Genomic DNA, 22,782 nt, shown 5'->3' with positions numbered 1-22,782 from the left:
TGAGGGTGGCTTCTCTGTGAAAGTGACGGGACCCTCAATCGTAAACTCAGGCGTCAGCGTAGGCATCTCTGGTTGCGTGTTTATATGCGCTGTTGTGACGGTAGCAGATACTGGACGTTTCTTTTGACGTACATCTGGAATGATAATCGGAATGTCATCATCATATAAACATAATTCTGAGACAGGTAGAATATCGGAGGCAAAATTATTTGTAGTTTTCGTAGATTTCCCTTTTGACGAAGCTGTGGACCTGGGGGTTCGAAGCGTACGTTGAGATGATGTGGACGCTTTCCTAGTCTTAGACTGAGAAGACGGAATGTCTTGAGATGCAGGTCGCTTCTTGGACATAGCGGACTGCGTCCCACGCTTATCCCCCCGAGGGAAACTCCGGCATGCCACCAGCCGGTGGCGGGTCGTCAGTCAACAGTTGACAGGGTATAATAGCTTCCGATCTATAACCATGACTGAAGATTGTATGCAAGATTTATCTGCCTTCCGTCTCAAAACGGAACATAAATATTTATCAAAGGCAGAGATTGGTAAATTAATACATAATTTACAACGAGAAACAATAGAACATGGAGTAATGCAACTAGGGCATTTTAAATGTGGATCGGTAGCAGAATAACGTAGTTTACAACCTGTGCAGATTCTCATGAACGTAAACTGCTGAACAAACACGGCGAACCATGAATAAAACAGCAGAAACACGACTAATAATCAATGCAAGTTGAATAAGGATACTAGTTACACCTCTATAACTGAATATGAGAGGTACTAAACTAAATATAAATAAAGGATATAGTGTGTTGGGAGACACAGGCGCTCTCACGTCCAGCTCACTGGGCGAAGAAGGAGAGAGTGAGGCACATGGGTTCGGGTGGCGCCCTCGTTCCCGCGCTTGTGGAAGGGAGGTAACTCGTGGTGAGTACTGATTAGTGATTTTTTAATTGAAGGGAACTTCAATTGGGAGATACACGTGTTCCACTATGTTCGCAAGAAGAAGACAAGCAATAAGCATGAGTCAGGATAAGGACAAATTTCTCTCCTGTAAACTGCCCTTTAAATGCATGGGAATGTTAAATCGATTGAAATAAAAATTAGGTAGACAATAGGCGAGTTGATATATTGACAACATAGTACATTTATCACCTTTATAAAGATATTAAGGCTAAAAAGCATTTTTCTAGCATTTCCGACAGTACTTTAGTCATTTAACATTCTCTCTGACTTTTCATTTCACTTTTAAAATTAGTCACACACCGTAGCCTTTTATCACTTTATCACCCAGACCTGCCATTTAACACCCAGTCAGACAAGTTGGTCATTTCACACTGCAAGGAAGGAGTTGTATGTACCTGTTTGAGAACCTTGACACCCTCGTGTATGGGTTGTGGTAGACCCGCCAGGGAAGAGTGGTCGTTCTTCACCTGGAACCCCACAAACTTGCCTCGGGTGTGCTCCAGAAACATCTCCAAGTCCTTTAACCTGCAACACATTGTCACCTCAATTATAACATTAAATACCTTCAAGAACTAAGTTTCACTTCTATCTTTAAAAACAAATGACTACCGTACCAGTTTGCCATAGCTACACTCAGAACATCTCTCAACAACTGATAACATAGTAGATAGATCACACTACAGGTACAGAAAACACTATCCTGAAACTCATCAAAGTACATACAGGCATAGCAAAATGTGTAACCTATTTAATGATAGATTTCTAGCACAAGGTCTGTGGTTATGATGATGATAAAATCCTTCTCTCTGTGTAGATAGTAACTGACCTGACTTTTGGTTTCCATGGCAATGACCTCTGTGTGACAGTGGGTGTGGAGGGTCTGGGTGGAGTGGGAGGTAACTCCTCGTCACTCCCATTCTTCATTGGGTCAATCTCTCTCATCAGATCATCATCACGTTCAGCTCCATTCTCAAAGGGGTCATCTAGACTGCTCTGTTTGACCAAACTCTAACATTGTAGCGTATCGTGGCAAGTCCACACAGGCACAGCAGATAGAGGAGGAAGCAGAAATGGCAGAGAGAGGTTAGAAAGCGAGGCTGAGCCAAACTCTCAGGCCGACCAGGAATCTACAGTCTTGGTCTGGGACATTCCCCCAGCGACATCGTTTCTAGATGTACATGTGGCCCTGTAACGACCCCAGACCAGACAGTGATGGGGCCTGGCAGACCTTCATCCTACTTGTGTGTTTGGTTCAGGTTAATGGCTCAGATGTTATTGGACTAAAGGTGTATTGTAGTTATATACCAGCAACTGTAGAAGTAACCTGACCATTGCTTTTCCATCAATCAACGTAACCTAGCTATACATTGCCCATATTCCCTTTCACTTCACTGATTCATAAATTAACCATTCTTCATGAACAAGAGACAACCAGTTACTGAAATTTAAGCTTGAACATAAAATGCATTATTTATATGGATAAATTTTTTTAAATTACAAAACACGTTTATACAGACTACAAGAACATAATAGAAGCATACATTGTGTTCATAGTTGATAATAACAAGCTAATCTCATGTACAAGCGGAGATAATCAATCAGATCATATCTCTAACAATTGCTATTCGGGTTGGTCCCACTAAAATTAGAGTTTATAATGAAAGGACAAACACACAAGTACTACAAAGCTGAGTTTTAGTAAAACATGTTAAGATGCACACTAAACAGTTGTTATTTCTGTCAAATATACTGTAAATAACTGTGCAACGTTTTGAGGACATGGTGAAGATAACGAGTTCTGCACACAAACACTTCGGTGTTACTGACTGATAACATTACAATGCACATCAAAGCTGCCTAAAATAAACCCCATGCTATAACCATATTATAAATAAAACTGTAATTTGATTTTGTGCTTGAAAATCACAAACATTACTGGTAATTTGTATTTCAATTCTTTTTATAAACCCATGGCAACGCATAACGGAAAACATGAGGTACAAGTGTTCCTTTATTTATTTCCAGATTTTCACCCACAGTGCAATATAAAGCATGACAAGAAACCTGGAAAAGAGTATAAGAACACTTGCACTTTCATGTGTTCCTGTATTTGTTTCCATGAGTATACAATAGCAGTTTTTCTCTACATAAAAGAGACACCAAGATCAGTGAAGATATTAACAATGCTATTAAATTGATCAAAACAAGTTCTGTTTCTCCGTAAAAATTTATTTCCAAGATTAATATGGGGAAAAATTCGAACTAACCTGTATAGGTTTCAGATTCTTTGAATATATTCCTCCTTGGGGTACTTATAAGCATTTAAATGTCCATTTAAAATCCCTACGACAGTTGTAACAATATTTGAATAAAATATTTACAAAACAAAAACTACGTTTTGTCTTGTGAGACCACCCTTACAGGGCCCTCTGGCCCCCTACAGCCAAGAGCAGGTAACTCTAGACAGTAACCTCGCACCTCACTTTCCATGCTGAACGACATCAGACAGAATGTGGGGAGGTGGTGGTAGGCGTACCCAAGGAGGAATATATTCAAAGAATCTGAAACCTATACAGGTTAGTTCGATTCTTTTATATATTCCTCCTTGGGGTACTTATAAGCATAAGACAGACTCCTAAAGAGCAGGAGCTAAGGGCGGCATTCTGTCTGCAGAAAACACCCCGACAAGAAGTGGAATTTCCCAAGCTAATTATAGCAGAAAAAGCACACTTACCCGTCACGCGTGTCCACCATAGCCAATCAGGCGGGGGCATGAACCAGGGTCAGGGTCGAACATATGTAAATTGCCCAGCGAAACCTCGCTAAAGCAAACTAACGAGACACACCCTCCCTCCTTCCCGTAATCTACTCGAGGCGAAGATAAGGGTCCCGCAATAAGCAGCCAGAAGCGAAATGCCTTAATATGTATATATTTTAGCAAAGCTTCCAAGGCCAGTAAAGTCTAGAGCAGAATGCAAAGACATGGGAATAAAACCATCACCACATAAAACCCGTCACCATGGGAATATGTAAACAAGATTTTTAAAACCCAACACCAGTGTTAAAAAGTTGGCATAGAATGGTTCACATACTTTCTCGAAAGCTCAATCGGCTAGAGAGGTGGAACCATGCCCACTGGAGAGAACTGACTGACCCGAACCGAGCACGCTCACTGGAGAGCCTGTCAAGTTGGAAATGACGGATGAGCGTGCTTCGGACGGCTCCAAATAGCCGCGAGCAGATCTCCTCAATGGGCAGGGCTGCAGCGTAAGCTTCGATGTAGCAACTGCCCTAACCGAATGAGCTTTCAACCCAACAGGCGGGATCGCCCTGTTTGAGTATAGCTCATATGTATGGCAAAGACAAGCCACCGAGAAATGGTTTGCTTGGTGGCGGAAGACCAGCCTGAACCCGCCATAACAACAAAACAATTGGTTACCCTTACGGGTACCCCTTGTTAGTTTGATATAAGCCTTAAGTGTCTTCACGGACATCTAAGGCGTGAGCACGTCGTGAGAGGTACCGGACAGGAAGGCTGAGTGAAAGCTGGGAGCTCAATAGGCGCCGTCACATGGAAGGGACTATCCTTCTTAGGGCGGTAAGTATCAGGCAGCCGTATGCTAACTCTGTCTTTGTGAAAACAGTAAGCGCGATCGGCCGACATTGCATGAATATCGCCAACCCGCCTGCCTGAAGTCACCGCCACAAGAAGCGCCGTCTTCCACGTCAACAGTTGGAGTGAAAGAGCCGACAGATTGTGAAACAGTGGACCGGACAGCCAATCAAGAGCGATTGACAAGTCCCGCGGGGACTAATCCGCCCGGACAACGGGACGGATTCTGTCCACGCCTGCTAAAAGCGCTGTACCAGAGGGTGCTGCCCCAAAGAGAGCACCGTCAACAGGTATATGAAACGCAGAAATAGCTGTAGAATATCCTCGAACCGTTGAAGCCGCTAGACCGGCGTCCAACGAGACTGGAGGAATTCTAAAACACAGACTAATTCTGTAGAAAGGGATCAAGAATCCCCTGTTGACACACCAGCGCCGAATAACAGGCCCATCTATCCTCATATTGAGCGTTTGTCGAATCCCTCCGCGAAGCCAGAATTGTGTCTGCAACTGGTGCAGGAATTCCCGCTTCGCGGGGCGATCCCCTGACAGCGGCCAGGCCACCCACTGAATCCTGGGATTGAAAGTGGAAACTCCGTTCTGGGATAGGAGGTCCGGTCGAAAAGGTAATAGAACAGGAGGCTGAGCCAGAAACCTGAGAATTACGGAAACCAGCGTTATTGCCGACCAAAGGGGTGCCAGAAGCACAAGTAGCCGAGCTGGTTGTGCGGTCAGCTGTGACAGGATCCTGGAAATCAGTGGTATCGGGGAAGGCCCACAGTACCCTGTCCGTCCAATCGAGCTGAAAGCGTGCGTTGGCTAAGCTCCCGGATCCGAATCCGGGGAGCAAAACACAGGAATCTGGTTCGGTCACCCCAGGCGCAAAACAGATCCACCTGGAATGACCCGAACAACTGGGAGATAATCCCGAATATCTCCCGGTCGAGCATCCACTTCGTGTGGGGCTAGTATCGCCCGTGAGAGTGCATCTGCATGGGCGTTGTCTACCCGGAGATAAACAGGCAAAACCGAATGTTGAACTGATTAAGCACCACAGTAGAAACTGCCACGCCTCCTGAAGGAGCCGGCGGAGACACTGTGCCGCTTGCTTGCTTGAGAATGTAAGACATGGCGTTTGATTGTCCATTTCTAGACGAACCACATGGCCCTGCACCAACACTTTCGGAAGCACTTTCGAACACCCTGCGGACTGCTCTCAGTTCTAACACATTGATGTGTAGGCTGACTTCTCCGCCCGACCAGAGGCCGGAGGCTGAGTGCTTCGCCAGGACCCCCAACCTGTGAGGGAGGCGTCCGTCTGAACTGAGAGGAAAGGTGTCGGGGTGTCGAGGGGATCCCCTGGACAAATTCCCCGACTTCCGTCCACCATCGCAAGTGAGGAATTAACCACTTTCGGGCGTTGTGAGAATAATCTCAGTAGCTCTGCGAGTGGGACCACAACTGCGCTAACGCTTGCTGAACTGGTCGATCCTCAGGCCAGCGCCGCCAAACCACGTCCACTGTCGCCGCCATGTTGCCTAGCAACGAAGCCATGTTCGAGCTGACGATTGGGCGACTGGAGAAACTGTGAAACAGTACTCTGGACTTTGGCGATGCGGTCCGGGGCAAGAAACAATCCCTAGCTCCGTGTTGAATGTTGCCCCAAGAATATCAGATCCTGCGTCGGAGCGAGGTCTGATTTCTTGAGGTTGATAATCCAGCCCAGTGACACCAGAGTATCCATCACGCGCACAGTGTGGAGGCTCTGCTTAACTGAGGACCTAAGGCCCTGAGAAGCCAATCGTCTAGGTATGCGGTGACAACACCTGCCCTGAGACCTGGCTAACTGAGCTGGGATTAGCATAAGTTTGGTGAACACCCTTGGCGCGTGGAGATGCGAAGGGGAGCATCTTGAAACTGGTAGCACGTCCGTCGAAGGAGAACCGGAGGTACTTCTTGAACTTCGGGTGCATTGGAACATGGAGGTATCGTCTTTGAGATCGATTGGCGTAAGCCAATCCCCTGTCACCGACGGAGGAGATCACTGACCTGAGTGTCTCCATCCTGAAAGACGGCACCTCCAGTAACTGGTTCAACCCTCTGAGATTCAGAATGGGTCTGAACCCTCCGTCCTTTTGGTCACTAGGAAGTAGGTGGAATAAAACCCTCTCCTTGTTGACCCACAGGAACCACCTCGATGGCTGCCTTGTTCAGTAAGGACTGAACCGACACGGAATGCTGTCCATGTCGGAGAGGAGGAGGATCTCGCCCACTGGCACAGGCGTGTGCCAACCCTCCGGAGAAGGACGGAGGATCTCGCCTCCCACTGTGGCAAATGGCCATCCCTGGCGTGGACAGGACCCAGGGATTTGAGGTGGCTGCCTCCCACTCCCGGAGGAATAGGGACAGCCGACGCGCCTGACAGGGGCAGTCGCCGGGGCAGAAGGATAAGCGGGCCTTAGCGGGGAAGGCAGCTGGCGAGGCGGAGGGAGGGCTGCTCCAACAAAGGCTTTGAGTCTTTGAAGGTAGAGACAGCCTCCAGCGGCCTCGATACTACCTGCAATGCCCCAGGGAACAGGGAGGATCCCATGGTATAGGGCAATGACAGGGCGCTTGTTGTGTGGCCGGCGAATACCGCGCCACAGACAACCACAGGCGGCGCAAGCCCATGACGGCACCCATCATCTGGCTGGCACAGCACCGAATGCTATCCCTAGCCAGATGCGAGTGTACGTCCGTGAGCTGGCGGGCGCGAGCACCGACTCCGATGAGTCGGCGCCACAAGCGCTGTGAGCCACCAGCTGTCCCTGCAGTGCAGACAGGTAGGCCGAGTGGACTGCTACTTTGAGGTGCTGGGCCGCGCACCGGTAACATTCCTCGAATGACCGGTACGCAGACTTCAGCGGCAGTGAATTAGCAGGAAAAGGGGGGAGGCGCCTGCCCTGCCTGGCGAGGCCAGGGAAGGCGAGGGACGACCCCCTAGCGTGACTGAGGCAAAGACGCGCTTTCGTCCACCACTGGTGGTTCGAATAAGCGTCTCCTCCCCAACTGGTACCTCCTGCCAGCGTCCGGGCAGATCAAATCTCGAGCGAGAACCAGTTAAGAGAGGATTTACCACCTCACCTACCAGTGATGGTAGGATGCGTAGGCGCGCCTCGGCGACCTTGGTAGGCGCAAAAGCCTCCCCCGGGAGCCGAAACTCCCGCGGTAGGTAGAGCCTGTGTGGGAGCGGCCACCTGGGGCAGGGCTTCGGCAATTTTTTCCCGCACCTGCCTCAGAGACGAGCCAAAGTAGGAGTACGGCACTCCCGCCTCCGGCTCCTCCCTCCCTCCATGTCCACCTTGGCATAATCCTCGGCAGCCGTACTCTCATACTCCTGAGAGACCGCCGAGGATATACCAGAGGCTGAACCCGAAAGACCATAAAGGTCAAGAGGCGCCAGAAGCAACGAGTCGCCCAGCCGGGCAGAACTCGCCCCAAGTCGCCGAGGCGCCCGAGAGGAACCTGCCGCGACAGGCCTCCCGGGCAACCCAGACCGGGAAAGGAAAACTTTCTTGTAATGGACCCACGTCTATGTCGGGAAACGACAGCATGGAAAGTGAGGTGCGAGGTTACGGTCTAGATTTACCTGCTCTTGGCTGTAGGGGGCCAGAGGGCCCTGTAAGGGTGGTCTCACAAGACAAAACGTAGTTTTTGTTTTGTAAATATTTTATTCAAATATTGTTACAACTGTCGTAGGGATTTTAAATGGACATTTAAATGCTTATAAGTACCCCAAGGAGGAATATATAAAAAAGAATGAAGTATGTTTTTCCATGATCTTCTGTCAATGGGTGAGGTCAAGGGATGGCTACAGACAGGTGGACAGATAGGTGGACAGACAGGAGGGGAAGCACAGGACAGAGAAAGATACGAAACATGGCAACAAAACGACACACACATAACTACCAGTAAACATGGTAAAGCATTGATATCCCAACATGGCTTTTACAAGTTCAAGACTGAAGTGATCCACATCCATGAGTGTTTACAAGGCACACTATATTCAGGCAACAGAACCTGCTGTCTGTGACATTACCAGGAGTTGTGCGTTTAGGATATAGTGATGGGAAACATTGGGTAAACATACAAACACAGGGCTCCCAGTAGTACAGATACTGTGTTGTGTTTATTCATGGTGGCTGTCTGGTGACAAAATGTAACATATTGAATATTCATCAGAGGAATTATTTTCAGTGACAGTAATTTGATAGGAAACACTCTAGTCCCAATCTTATCACAGGTTCCAATCTATACTGCAAAACTCAGAGATCACATTGAAATGCCAAGCTCTCACACACACAGTTTCTGTATGATCCTGGCAAACCCATAGTTACAAAGTGTTTCCAACCTCCAACTGGTCATCAAAGGACAACAACTATCAGCAGGTATCACAAATAGCAACATGTGGAAACCCATGTGATCAAGGGTAAAGGGATCCATGTAATCCCATGTACCTACCCGTTTGCCACCCCGAGGTCCACGCCGGGGCACCTGTTGTTCAATGAGGTCAGCAGCAGACGCAGGAGGCGAAGAAGCCCTCATGTTTTTGCACACTTCATATGTGTCTTCTGGTAATGGAGGCAGGCCATTCTCCTGTCGTACTTGATTCTTGATATCCTGCAGTTCCTTTAATCCTCCTAAGGAGACCTAGTTATGAAATGGGGAGAACATTCAGAGATGATTAACAAGACCAGGTACAATGACATTCATCACAGATAATTGGAAATATTAACTATAAATTGTATACTTATCCTATCTCATGTCTTGTACTCTCTCTCTCTTTAATTCGACCAGTGAATTTGAGTGAAAACGAACTGCAGACAAAATCCTAGGCCTGTCTTGTCCAATCGCCTGTGCACTCCATGCTGCTCCCCTTATTGGACAGCCTCTGTGTCTCCTGAGAAGCATGCAGCATGCTCGACTACCTGCTCCCGTGACCACCCTTCTCTGATCATCATCGTTCTTGGATCAAAGTTGTAATCTTAGTTGATCTTAATCTGGTCAGCCCCTGATTTGAGACCGCCCCTGCAGACACTATCGATTAGAGGGTGAAAGGGGAAATGACTTGGAAAACTCACTATTTTAATGGGTTTGGCCCTCCCATAGTGCAAAGATAAGTGAAGAAAAATCCCTCCTGTTCACAGTACGTCTGCACAGCTGTGCGACAAGAAAGAGAATGATTAGAGAGGGGTGGTCACGGGAGCAGGTCTGGAGCATGCTGCATGCTGCATGCTTCTCAGGAGACAAAGAGGCTGTCCAATAAGGGGAGCAGCATGGAGTGTACGGGCGAATGGACAAGAGAGAGAGTACAAGATGTGAGATAGGATAAGTCTAAAAATATAGGTATAACGTCCTTACCAGTACAACTTTCCATAAGAGCAGCAGAACCTTCTTCATGGGAAAGTGGGGCGCACTTCCACTGCAGAACTTTGTTACCATGGCAAACAGAGTAATTGGAAGACTGTCATCACCAATAAGAGGCTGGTCTGAAATCAATGGATACAAGCAGTTGTCACTAAGGTGACATAATCCCCCGCCACAAATTACCAAATCAAACCTGAAAAGTAATGAAAGTGAAGGTCGTAGTTTAAGATGAAGTTAAATGTCAACAAAAACATGACGAGTCAACCTCTCTTGATGTCATGCTCTGTACCTGTTCAAACACACAAATGCTCACTTTGACCCTGACATGAATGTCATGCTGTATGAAGTATTAAAAAAATAGTAATAAAGAAATTGCGTATCAAAAAAACATTCAAGTGAAGTCTTGAAGGTCTATGAGGAAAATCCAGTGAACTGTTCTTGAGATATCCTGCTGTCAATCTGAACATGCAGGTTAACTCAAATCTTTAAAGTGTCGCTGTGACCTTGAAATTACGAGAAGGTCACCAAAATAGACTGGGCCCTGCACCATCCCTATATAAAGCTTGGTGTCGAATATGAAGAAAATCCAGTGAACAGTTCTTGAGATATCCCGCTGACAGGGGTAAAATGTTCTAGTCCCCTTGTGACCTTGAAATGAAGGTCAAGGTCACAAAACCTGACTGGGACCTTTCACATACTGTGATGAACCTATGTACCAAGTATGAAAAGAATCTAGTCAACACTTCTTAAGATATTCCAATTCGTATATACATACATTCGGACGGAGCCTAATACTAAATCCCCTGCTTCGCGGGCATAATAATTCACTCCAACATGACAATACTACACATATCTGATGGAAGTCCATTACAATGAAAATTGTTATGTTTGGGATGATGAGAATATTTTCTCTGGTAGATCTATTATCTACTTGAACTTGAAGTGCTTTTTTAAATTGAAACACAAATAGAAGTGAGTATTATAATTACTCATATTCCTGTATATATCCCCCTGATACTCCCTACCATTCACCTAATGACAGACAAACATACACTCCGAAACGTCATGTTATACACAATGAAGAAGAAGAAGTTGCCATCTATAAATCCTGCTTTTCTTACCCATATTCCTGACAACCGACAATGATAACTGAAACACTACTGGTGACAAATGACTCCTTAGTCATCTGTAAGTAAGGGGCCTGTGTGTAGCTACAGTATTGTGACTTACTGATGTCAGTGAGAAACGCCTCTCTGATCTCCCTCTCCTCCTCCACTTCATCTTCTGTCGGTGTTCTCATCGTCTCCACCACAGTGTACAACACATTCAGGATACATCTAAACAAAAGTAGCAATCACCCTGAGCATTGACCACAAGACATTTACTGGGTGCATGCATATATTAATGTAAATACATGGGAACATGAAGAAAGGGTTCATGCATTGCTTTCATATCAGTACAGGTACTAGTCCCTTATAATTGCTTATCAAGATAGTGCACTGAAAGAATAAGAAAGTTGCCATTGATTCACTGATTCTGCAAGTCCATATTTAAATGCCACAAGATGGAACATGTCATAAAACCAAATTATATAATATTTTCCGTACACCAAATACACTGACAGGTGTCAGTGAAGTATTTCATTGTATCAAGATTAGTTCTGTCAGTCATGAAGAATGACGAATGACAGGTTTACCTGAGTTCCTTGCTATCTGCAACAGATACTGCAGGCTTCCTCATGGCAGAAGATGCTGCGGAGCTGTTGCTGAAAGTCAGATAAATCAAACATGTAGGTCAAAACATTACATCAAAACACTTGCAAACCTTTACTGAAGTAGGAGAAGATCTACCATCACTTGTAGTGTTAGAAAATCTGGTATAGCCGAGAAACATAATTTCTTTGAAAATGATTACCAGTTAATTTATATGGCTTCATTACAATCTTATTTCATAACTTCAATATTTTCTCAATATCATTTATTAATTTCTACTACTCTCTGAAACACTGTTAAAGGAAACAACACTCACTCTATTTCCATGGCCAGCAGCTCAACAAAGGAAACAAACAAGCCTTGGTCATATAACAGGTAAACATTCTTCCTGGCCCAGACCTCCTGGTGATCCTCTGACTCACACTCCCCAAACACACCTGCAAGACATCATCATACACAGTGGTCTACATTGTTTAAAGGTCACATGCAACGCCCACAGCACATGCGCAGTTATTAGGTTCGCGCGGCTTGAACCGGGAAGGCGACTCGTAAAAACACAGCAAGTGATGCATGCAAGGATTATCGGTGTGGTCGAAGTTGGAGAACATAAGACGTTTCTTGTGATTACAAGCATCTTTGGTCTGCAGTAATAAAAATACACTGGTCCCATACTTTTTCTTATATGTTTTCACATCTTGCTTTGGGTTTGTTTTTGGTTTTTTGTTGTTTTTGTTTGTTTTTGTTTGTTTGTTTGGTTTGGTTTTGTTGTTGTTTTTTTGGGGAAAGAGATTTGCATACCAGGTTTTCAAGAAAGTGTAGCAATAATAGTAGCATTAGAAATACTAATTTCTTTGTTAAAAATTGCTCAGCTTGAAAACTTAAATGTTTTAATACATGTCTATGGAAACATACAAAAATATGTTGATTGTGATAAGCAGTCTCTGTCACAGACAAAACTCAATGTCTGTTTTATTAACACCTATGTGTCTGCCTGCCTGTCTGCTAATGACAACATGCAGTACACAACTTCAATCATTGACCACATGCAATTTGAACATGAAATGTATAAGGCTATACACCATAAACAAAATACATTGATTTCTGGCTCTTGCACCTGAGTTCTGTCTCTGTCACATTATGTAATTTTTTAAGTAAAATTGATATTTTATACTTATCCTGACTCATGATCTTTTGCTTATCTCCCTTCCCTATGCGAATGGTAGTGGAACACTTGAATCCTTTGAAGTTCCCAAAGCGGACGTAAAAGTACACTCACCCACGAGTTGCCTCCCTCTTGCCCTTTCCCGCGCAAACAGTCATGTGACCAGCCTTACTTGTCACTCTCTCCTGATTTTTCTGCCCATGCACTTGGATCTACTGTGAAATCCGAAGTGTTTCCAGCGGGGAGGTTGGGAGGGCTTGACCTCATGAGTCTGGATAAGTATAAACTATCAATTTTACTTAAAAAATTACATATTTTTCCGTATCCTGACTCATGATCTTTTGCTTATAGAATCCTTCGGATTGGTGTAGGGTCAAGCCACTTCCTGGATTCATCAGCTGTCCTTAGATACGTCCTGTCCTTAGATAACGGCATTTCCGAGATCCTATTCTTCCAACTTCCGTTATAACTCAGGGGGACCACTTTCTTGTCTTACTTCAATCTCAGACAAGTTGAATAAATCTTGATTCATGTGGCTTAAGATATACTAGTATCTTCTTTTTTACTAGATATCTATAACAAACCATAGATTATAATAAGATCTTTATCATAAATGAGTTGCGACCCCTTAATGTACAGGTAAGATCTTTACCTGTACAGGGTCTTAATCACTCATGCTAGTCTGCCCTAGACTGTGCACATCGACTTTCAAACTAATACTTTTCCTTAGTAAAAGTTCAACGTGAAAAAGGGTGAGATTTCCAACTCAGCGCCTTTGTGGAACCGTTAGTTGCTGTGCTACAACGAGAGGCCCAAACTGGTGAATGCCGGAGACGTCTTCAGTGGCTGTCTCGGAGGTAGTGGTTGGCAAACACCGTGTCCGACTTCCAAAGGCAGCCCTCCATAATTGCTGATATAGAGCAATTTCCATGCAGAACTAGTGTTGACACCAGTGCTCTGACTTCGTGTGGGTTGGAAGCTCTTGGAGGTTCTAGTCCTGCTGCTCTATAGGCTCTCAATATGACGGCTTTCATCCAGAACGATATTGTCGATCTTGAGACATCTGCTGATGTCTCTGTAGATAACGGGATGAACAAGCGCTTGAATTTTCGTCTCCATGTTTCAGTCTTTTGAAGATATATCTTCAGGGCTCTGACCGGACACAAGGATAGGTCCTGCGTATCCTCTGGTCCGAGGATTGTGGATAGCGCTGGTACGTGGAACTGTCTATCTGGTTGACCAGGTAGTTGGTTCTTGGCAGTAAAGTCCCTTCTACTAGTAAGTCCTAGATGTACTGCAGCATGTTGCCCAGCGTTGAATCTAGTTCGACCAAAGTCCAGCGCATGTATCTCCGACATTCGAGCTGCCGTGGCTAGTGCAAGCAGGAACAGCGTCTTCTGTGTAAGTAGCTCGAAGGTAGTCTGATCTAGAGGTTCGTAGGCATCACTCATGAGATGACGTAGAATTACATTCAGATCCCAGGCCGGAGCTCTGAATTTCTTTTGTTGGTCCTCCAGTTTAAAAGATCTCAGCAGAGCATGTAATTCTGGTACTTTCGTCAACTTGATGCCTGTTTTCATGGTAATCACTGTACTGATGGCAGCCAGATACGTGGATAATGTCGAACCTTTCAGATGTCTAGTATGTTTAAGATGACATAGGTATTCCGCCACTTGAGGATAAGTAGCTTTCATAGCAATGAAGCCTTTCCACCATGCATATGTCTCAAACTTCTGCCACTTGTCATCAAACAGGTTACAAGTGGATCTGCGTAACGCTAAGGTTACTGCCTTGGCTGCTCTGGCGGAGTATCCTCTTTTCTCCAAACATGTTTTGATACGGTCCACACGTGTAGCGGGAATAGTGCTGGGTTCCCGTGGACTTGCTTGGTGTGCGGATGTATGAGTAGGTTTCGGCCATTCTGGTAACTTGAGTGTTGGACTTTCGAGATCTTCTATTAAGTCTAGGAACCATCCTCTCGCTGGCCAATAGGGCGCGACCAAAGTTAGTTGTAGCGCCTGCGTCTGTTTGATCTTCAACAGTACTTTCGGTAGTAATATCGGGGGTGGAAACGCGTGAGCGTTTAGTCCTTCCCATGATATGCTCAGTGCATCTGTTGCCCAGGCTTGAGGATCTGGAACTGGTGAGACAAACATCTGTAGTTGTTTGTTGAACCTTGTGGCAAACAGGTCTATGCATGGGGATCCTATTTCCCTTATGATGAGCCGAAATGCTTCTGGATGGAGCATCCATTCCGTAGGTGACGGGTGCAGTGGTCGGGAGAGAGCGTCTGCAAGCACGTTCTTGGCTCCGGGTATGTGATACACCTTTATCCAGATGTTTGCTTCCTCTGTGATGTCGAACAACTGGAATGTGAGCTGTAGAAGGCTGGGAGACCTTGTAGATCCTTGCCGATTTATGGAGAATGCCACTGTAGAGTTGTCCGTGTGGATCATCAGCATTCTGTTGCTCAGCGAGCTCAACCATAGTTGTAAGGCATTGATCACGGCTTTCATCTCCAGCAGATTGATGTGAAGATGCTGCTCTGTTTTGGACCACCTCCCTGATGCAACTTGATTGTTGAGATGCGCACCCCAGCCTTGTATCGATGCATCTAAGTAGAGATGTGTGTCAAAGGCCGGCTCTTGTAAATAGGTCCCTCCGCAGACATTCGACCTGTGAGTCCACCAAAGTAGGTTCCTCTTGAGATTGTCTGGCAGCAAGATAGGGTCGACGCTGTCGAGAGGTTTTGTCATGAACCGTTGCAGCGGTCTTAGTTGTAACCTTCCTGTGCGAGACAAGTCCTGCGCCGAGGTTAGTAGACCGAGTAGACATTGCCATGTTCGTAGTGTTAATGGAAAGATGACTGCTTGAGGAAATAATGGCTTGTATCTTGACCCAACGATCTACTTGGACGACAATACAATTCTGTGTTGTGATAAATCTTATCCCCAGAAATTGAAGATCTTGTTTTGGTTCCAACTCTGACTTCATAAGGTTCACCAGCCATCCTAGTTGAGTGAGCAACTTGATTGTAAAGTTCAGCTGTGGCACTTTGGTGAACCTGAATGCCGTCGTCCAGGTAAAAGGCATTGTGTAGACCTCGATGATGTAGGTATGCGACTATAGGCTTGGTTACTCATGTGAATAGCCACGGAGACGACGATATTCCAAACAGTAACACGTTCAATTGGAAGTGTTGCCCTCTAAATAGGAATTGCAGATACTTTCTTGATTCCTGATGTATGGGGATGTGTAGATATGCATCCTGAAGGTCTATGCTGGCCATGTAATCTGCTGGACGGACGAGTAGTCTGAGTTGAGGTAGGTGGATCATTCTGAACCTGTCTGGTTTCAGTAGATAGTCTTTGCTGAATTTGCGCATGTTGTAAATCAGCCTGAACTTCTCTTTGGAGTTCTTCTTGGGTACTAGAAAAATTGGGGAGTAGAAGCCTGGCGTGAGATGATGTTGACCTATTTTCTCTACCGCATCCTTCATAAGAAGTGAGTTGATGGCTTCTTGTAACTTGTCTGCATGGTCATCGAAGACCATCGGGCTGAGAGTTAATGGTGGTGTGGCCTTGAGATGCACTCTGTATCCTTCTCGCAGTACTTGTGAGACGTAGTCGTCCTCTAGTATTCCCCAATTTTTCCAGTACCTTTGTAGACTTCCACCCACTGTCGATGGTTTTACAGGAACGGCTAGGGGTGGAAGACTGCAGTCGTTCCGAACCCCAATATCAACGTCTAGTTCCTCTGGATCCTCTGGGAGTGCGGCTTCTCCCTGAGTTCCCTCTGTAATTTCCGGATGGGCGACGAAAGGAACCTTTCCCGCCTCTGAAGCTGGAGTAGTTCTTCTCCTTAGCCTTCTGGATGCCGGAATATTTCGACTTGCTGTTGTACTTCTGGGAAGTATGACGAATGACGTTGGCTAGAGTATCTATAGACTTTATCATCATGACTTCTCTTGAATCACGAGTAGCTTCCTTAGCTGTATCATCTATCTCGCCTCCGAAGATAGTAGGCGCCTCCCACGGAGCTCTAAGCATTGGCTGGGTGAATCTGTCACTCCACGAACAAGATGCCAGTAGACCCTGTCTGCGTAGCAAAGTGAGACCTGCTGATATTGATGCCAGATGGTCCGATAAAAAGTATTGGTCCTTCTTCTGAGTGAGCAGAGCTGATAGTATCATTCTATCTTCTTCCCAACTGGGGTTCTGGAACTTGTTAATCAATGCTTCATTGATTGCTGTAGATCTGGCTAAGCTGAAGAAGGATCTCCTTGTAGCAGTATCAAGTTGGGATAACTTATTATCTTCCACTTTGTATATCTTGTTCCGAGAGTCGTTGACTAACTTCATGTTAGCATCTAATTCCGACGCCTTCATAAGGGGATCCATGTGATGTAAAGGGAATTTCTTCACATTAAAGGATGGCAGATGCTGATTCTGGAACTTGGTAGCTTTCTCGAAAGCTGTGGGTAGGTTGGAAGGTACCTTGGATATAGGTTCAATCGGAGAGATAGTCACCGAGTCAAAGTCGTCATTGCACATCTTATATGTGTAGACTTCATCCACATCCTTAGGAGACTCCAAGTTCAATCCATTGGCTATCCAAGCTGTCACCTCTGAGTCCGGGAAGACGAAGTCTGCTTGTTCATCAGATATATCTCTGTCCGTAGAACTATGCCTCAGCTAATCATCCTTCTGTGAACCTGTATCCCTAGAGTCATCCCTTCTCGAACCTCCATCTCTTGCATCATCCTTTCGCGAACCACTATCTCTAGATTCCTCCCTTCGCGAACATCTGTCTTGAGAGTCCTCTCTTCGCGGACCTCTGTCTCTAGATACATCTCTTCACGAACCTCTGTCTCATGAGTCTTCTCTTCGCGAACCTCTGTCTCATGATAACTCTGTTCGCAAACATCTAATTCGAGATCCATCCCTACGAGTTGAATCCTGCCTCCGCAAACTTGGTTCTCGCGAACGTCTGTGAGAGATATGAGATCTCGATCTAGAGCGACTTGGTGTTGGAGATGGATCCTTAGGTGTTCTCGAATGTTGAGGGTTCACAGATGTAGATGTCGAAGTGTGAGTAGACTTCTCATGCCTTCTATCTTCCTCCATGATGACAGAATGTAGAGACCTTCGCAAAGGTGTACGTTCGCCAACCTAGTCTTGTGACGTAGATCTATGAGGAGTAGGTTCGCACAGGTCCGAGGGTTTGCGCACGTTGTCAGCAGATGAGAGGTTCCGTCGAGCCTTCGCCTCTTCCTCGAACCTACGTTCCATCATCTGGTTGGTGAATTGCCTCATGAATTCACCTGGATCAAAGTTCTGCGTTGATTGAAGCTGCTGCGGTGTAGATGAAGCGTCGCGAACGCTGATGAGTTGTGTGCCTCAACTTCACTCCTTTGAGAAGTTGGTGGTTGGTCGTCAAACAGCTGGCCTGCTGTAGCAGTTGCAGGAGACGATCTAGAAGTCGAGGAAGTCGATTGAGTCGCCGATCTAGCAGGTACTTCAGGTAGAAGTAACGGAGGTTCACCAAATACGTCTACTTCATGAGGAATGGCATTGGGGGTGAGGATCAGCTACGGATAACCTGTGCCTGCAAACACTGCAAGAGTTCATGAAATGTAAACAAGTTACATTGCGATGAAAATATGACACAAATACGAATAATTTCTTCAATTTTTTTAACATACAATATAAAGTAATTATAGCCAAATCCATACTCAGCGTAATTTCAAAGAATAGGATCTAAATAATGGGCAGAAAAATCAGGAGAGAGTGACAAGTAAGGCTGGTCACATGACTGTTTGCGCAGGAAAGGGCAAAAGGGAGGTAACTCATGGGTGAGTGTACTTTTAATCCGCTTTGGGAACTTCAAAGGATTCAAGTGTTCCACTACCATTCGCATAGGAAAGGGAGATAAGCAAAAGATCATGAGTCAGGATAAGGAAAAATATGTAATTAAACAGACAGGCAGGTGTGATACTTGTTCACATGACATGTTATTAGTTATTATGTCTGTTGGTTGTAAACAAACAGCATCCATTTTTCTCGGATGACTGGATCGGACGGAAACCCGTGCAAACTCGGATTGTCAGTTTCAAGTCCTGCTTTGTACTTGAACGAATGACAGTTTCCAGCCATGCAATAGTTCACCATCTCAGTATTTGTTGATTGGATCGAACGCAAATGCAGAAAAAATGAGCATGTATATACAAAACCCAACATCTCTATACACACACACACACACAATGAGCCCTCGGCGTAACGGCAAAAGAACCAGTCAATGAAAATTTTCGTTACACTTGAGTGCACACCCACCCGCTCTGACTGGGTTCAGTCACCCGGGTGCTTTGTTTCGAGGGAAGTAAACCCAAATACCAAAAATTGCACTTTTGCTTTGCGATTGTATGCTTATAATTTTGTTTATTTGTTTTTTCATAATCAGCAAATGTATATTATATGTCATGAATAAGTGATAATTGTGTTTTAATCATGTTTGTTTTTTTGGTTGCATGTGACCTTTAACAATCCAGTACACTGCAGGACATGGGGATTCACACTCAATACAGTATGCAGCTAATTGCTTTTAAATGGTTAATGGTTCCCTGAAACTAAAACACCACTTAAAGATTTTGAAAAAGTTAAAAGTGGAAATAACATGATGTGAAAATCTTCAAATACATACACCACTGACTGCAAAGATCTATGTCAACACAAACTATCCATACAATTGGGTAAACAACAATACCTTAATAGACTAATTCTACTGAAATACTTGACTCTGATTACCCGGTAGTCAATTAGAAATCTACACAGATGTTTATAAAAGATATACTTCTGCTTCAGTCATATATTCCATTTGAATTTTTACAACAATTGATTTTGCTAAATGAGTATGGTTATTTCGTTGCTTTTAGCAATATTAAGGCAATATCAAGGTGGGGGAGCACCACTTATTAGCTTTACACATCGATTCGCACCATGTGGGAATGGAACTAAAGTCCTGTCGGAAATAGAAAAAAACAATTTATGTAGATAATATGTGAAACATTTGTTAAACTAAACTCGGCCTAACTATAGTCTCAGTGGGAGGGAGATAGGAAACGTAAAAATTGGACTTTACTGAGGAGAGATTAGGGCAGAAATGAGCAATGCGATTTTTTTCTAAGTCCAAATTGACTTATTTGGAACAAACCATGGCTTTATGCAAATTAGAGGGTGATGATATTGTATTACAAAGGACTCTTTTTAAATACGCATTTTGAAATTAGACTTAGCTTCATTATAAACGATAGCTAACTTAAAAAAATAATAACTTTAACACTGAAACTATTAAGAATGTAGCTACCAGTACCATGGAGTCTCACTATCACTATAAAAAGAAACAGGTAGGAGGGGTCGTCTCAAAAGCAAAACTAGGACGGGTGTCGAAGACGGCGGTTTGGGGTCGGGCTGGGGTATAGAGATATCAGCTAAGATAAGATGATCCTTCAGGGGAATTAAACTGGGAAGTAAACGCCATGCAATAACAATTTACAAATAATATCCAGTCCTGTCGATCTTCGGGTGGTCATGCCACCTATATATTTTGAGACAATTAATGAGACGATGACTGATTATGCTTTTCTACGGGTATCATACTCTGTTACATATCTGAACATAAACCTTATTAAAGAAATACACATAAGATGTTAATCAATAGATCAACATGTTCAACACACAAGAAAAGGCAACAAATATCTTTGAGATGACCCCTTGTGCCTGTAGGCAGCACGTGCATTTCATGCCAGGTGAGTCGATGGTACGTCGTCATACCTGGCTGAGCGACCTAATTGTCATCTATAGTCTGATCTATTGTTTTCAGCAGCTATTAGTTTTTTTTCTAAGTTTTGCCCGATTTTACGAGTAAACATGCTTTTCTGTATATCCTATTACGCATCCCACTGAACGCCCAGTTAGGCCGATGTGGGTTATTTCGACAAATGCTATTTGCAATTGTGTAAATTTTAAGGATACAGAGTAATAGCCTAAACACAGTTTTTTTTCTATTTCCGACAGTACTTTAGTGTCTTTGGCTTACCTCAACACCCCAAATGGATTAGAACAATCATGGAAAAGCATGATAATAGATTTCAACCAGTCAATCACAACATTGCCGGTAATAGATATCAGGTAGACATAATGTACCTTCATTTCTAGTATGTACCTATTAGGACACTCTTACCTTGAGCAAGGTACAGGGTTGCTTGTATTGCTTTGAGACGCCGGTGTCGGTCAGCAACCTCCAGCTCATTTTGTAGATAAACTGTGAACCTTCTCCTTATATTTTCAGGGGCTGTTGTCCACTTTTCCAAGCCATGTTTGTTGCACAGCTCTTCAAAGTTCTCCTGATTCTGTGGGTATTCTGGCTCCTCTGTGTAACTGTATAACTCTAAAAGAAAATCAACCATGCACAGTAAAAATTATAGTCTCTAACACAGTGTTTCAGATTGCCAGGGGGACCATGTAATTGCCCTGAAAAAACACAAGCGGTCCACTACGTCCTTCTCTCAGGACATACCGATTTCTGACCTCATATTTTCTAACAACGGGTGGAATAAGAGAGGACCTTGGGGCTCCTGCTACAATATTTGAATGTGGGAATTCTGTCATTTTTGACATGTGAGTTATTAGTTACAAGGTCCCATATACATCCATTCTTAATTTTGGCAGAAACTGGAAACTGAAACCAAATGATTACATACCTGATATTTCAGCACTGTACTTATCAGCATCACTGTAGGAGAATTCAATGTCAGGAACCTCTGTCATTGTCTGAAAGTTGTCACATTATCATCATGATCATAATGAATTTAAACTGACATGCAGATTTCATTCTAATTAACAAGAATAGTTATGCCTCTATTTCAGCAAAATGAATGCAAATTTTCCCCAGGATTTTAGACAAATGGTTTATCATGCATAAACTAAAAAATAGCACATCCTTGTCTTGAGGCAACCAAGCATAATCCCACCTCTCTCTGTTTTAGTAAACACAATTCAATTATGGCGGATGGCTTTGATTATTGCATGTCTATGGGTTGTGAAAACTTTGTGATGGATACCATCACTCAGGCATTGACAGTTCCAACCAATGCAACACTAACAGGAGTAATAATTCGCATGAGTTAATGAATTGTCTGGAAATAGTTCTTTACGTAACCCCCGCCTATTTTTGTGATGAGCAAACACTATAGTTTGGTCTATAGTTTATAGCTGAAAATTAGGTGGGGGTACGTAAGGAACTCTTACCGGGGTCTGAATGTTTTTCCATTCTGATCACTGTATTTGACATTCAACGGATCTGTCGTGTTTTGACAGAAGTCTCGAAAGGATACGTCACGTATGGTCATTAAATATGCTTGATAAAGATGGACAATGTGCAGAATAAATGTATGTAAATAAGAAATACCTCAGAATCTCTCCGCTGTCGCCGCAACAGCTCTCTCAACTTTGGCACTCCAGTTCTTTTCCCTGCCAAGCCCACCTCCATCTTTGGATGGTGTCGCTCAAATCAAGGGGAAACAACTCATGTACTTTGTAAGTGGCTCACCACTAAAGACGGACAGTTAAAGGCAGTGTGTGTTGTAAATCAATATCATTGCAATGGTATCTTGGCTTCAATACGATTATACAATAAACTACACAAAGTTTGTGGTTTGTTTAGATATATGATTTTAAAAAGAAAGGTAGATCAATGTTTTTTCTTCTTCAAACAAGAATACAAAATGTTGAACATATATCCAGACATCTTTGACAAACATTTTATGTTTGAATGTCAGAGCGAAAAAAAGAGAAAAAAACCCAAAGAAATTATCAAAGATTTTAGAAAAACTAAGTCAACAATAAATGCTGTAAGTATTGAAGATAACGAGA

At 44.1% G+C, this 22,782-nt stretch overlaps 1 protein-coding gene across 3 annotated transcripts in view; it reads right to left on the bottom strand.

Annotated features, from left to right (window-relative positions):
• The window catches only part of LOC124288026 (striatin-interacting protein 1 homolog), a 59,106-nt gene extending 36,669 nt beyond the window's left edge, over positions 1 to 22,437 (bottom strand). For 2 of the 3 annotated variants that reach the window (XM_046724575.1, XM_046724594.1), the window contains exons 1-10: positions 22,319 to 22,437; positions 21,612 to 21,681; positions 21,092 to 21,298; positions 12,008 to 12,128; positions 11,676 to 11,744; positions 11,210 to 11,316; positions 9,974 to 10,101; positions 9,074 to 9,262; positions 1,790 to 1,971; positions 1,359 to 1,488 (exon numbers count right to left, since the gene is read on the bottom strand). In XM_046724575.1, the coding sequence (XP_046580531.1) occupies positions 1,359 to 1,488; positions 1,790 to 1,971; positions 9,074 to 9,262; positions 9,974 to 10,101; positions 11,210 to 11,316; positions 11,676 to 11,744; positions 12,008 to 12,128; positions 21,092 to 21,298; positions 21,612 to 21,681; positions 22,319 to 22,399 (1,284 nt within the window). In that variant the 5' untranslated portion in view covers positions 22,400 to 22,437. The remainder of the gene's footprint in view (positions 1 to 1,358; positions 1,489 to 1,789; positions 1,972 to 9,073; positions 9,263 to 9,973; positions 10,102 to 11,209; positions 11,317 to 11,675; positions 11,745 to 12,007; positions 12,129 to 21,091; positions 21,299 to 21,611; positions 21,682 to 22,318) is intronic. The other variant, XM_046724584.1, reaches the window with a different exon arrangement.
• Positions 22,438 to 22,782: the final 345 nt, after the last annotated feature.

This window comes from Haliotis rubra, unplaced genomic scaffold (genome assembly GCF_003918875.1).
Source record: "Haliotis rubra isolate DU_JTF1 unplaced genomic scaffold, ASM391887v1 Scf111, whole genome shotgun sequence".
Taxonomy (NCBI): domain Eukaryota; kingdom Metazoa; phylum Mollusca; class Gastropoda; order Lepetellida; family Haliotidae; genus Haliotis; species Haliotis rubra.
This window is presented reverse-complemented; position numbering and strand designations above follow the sequence as displayed.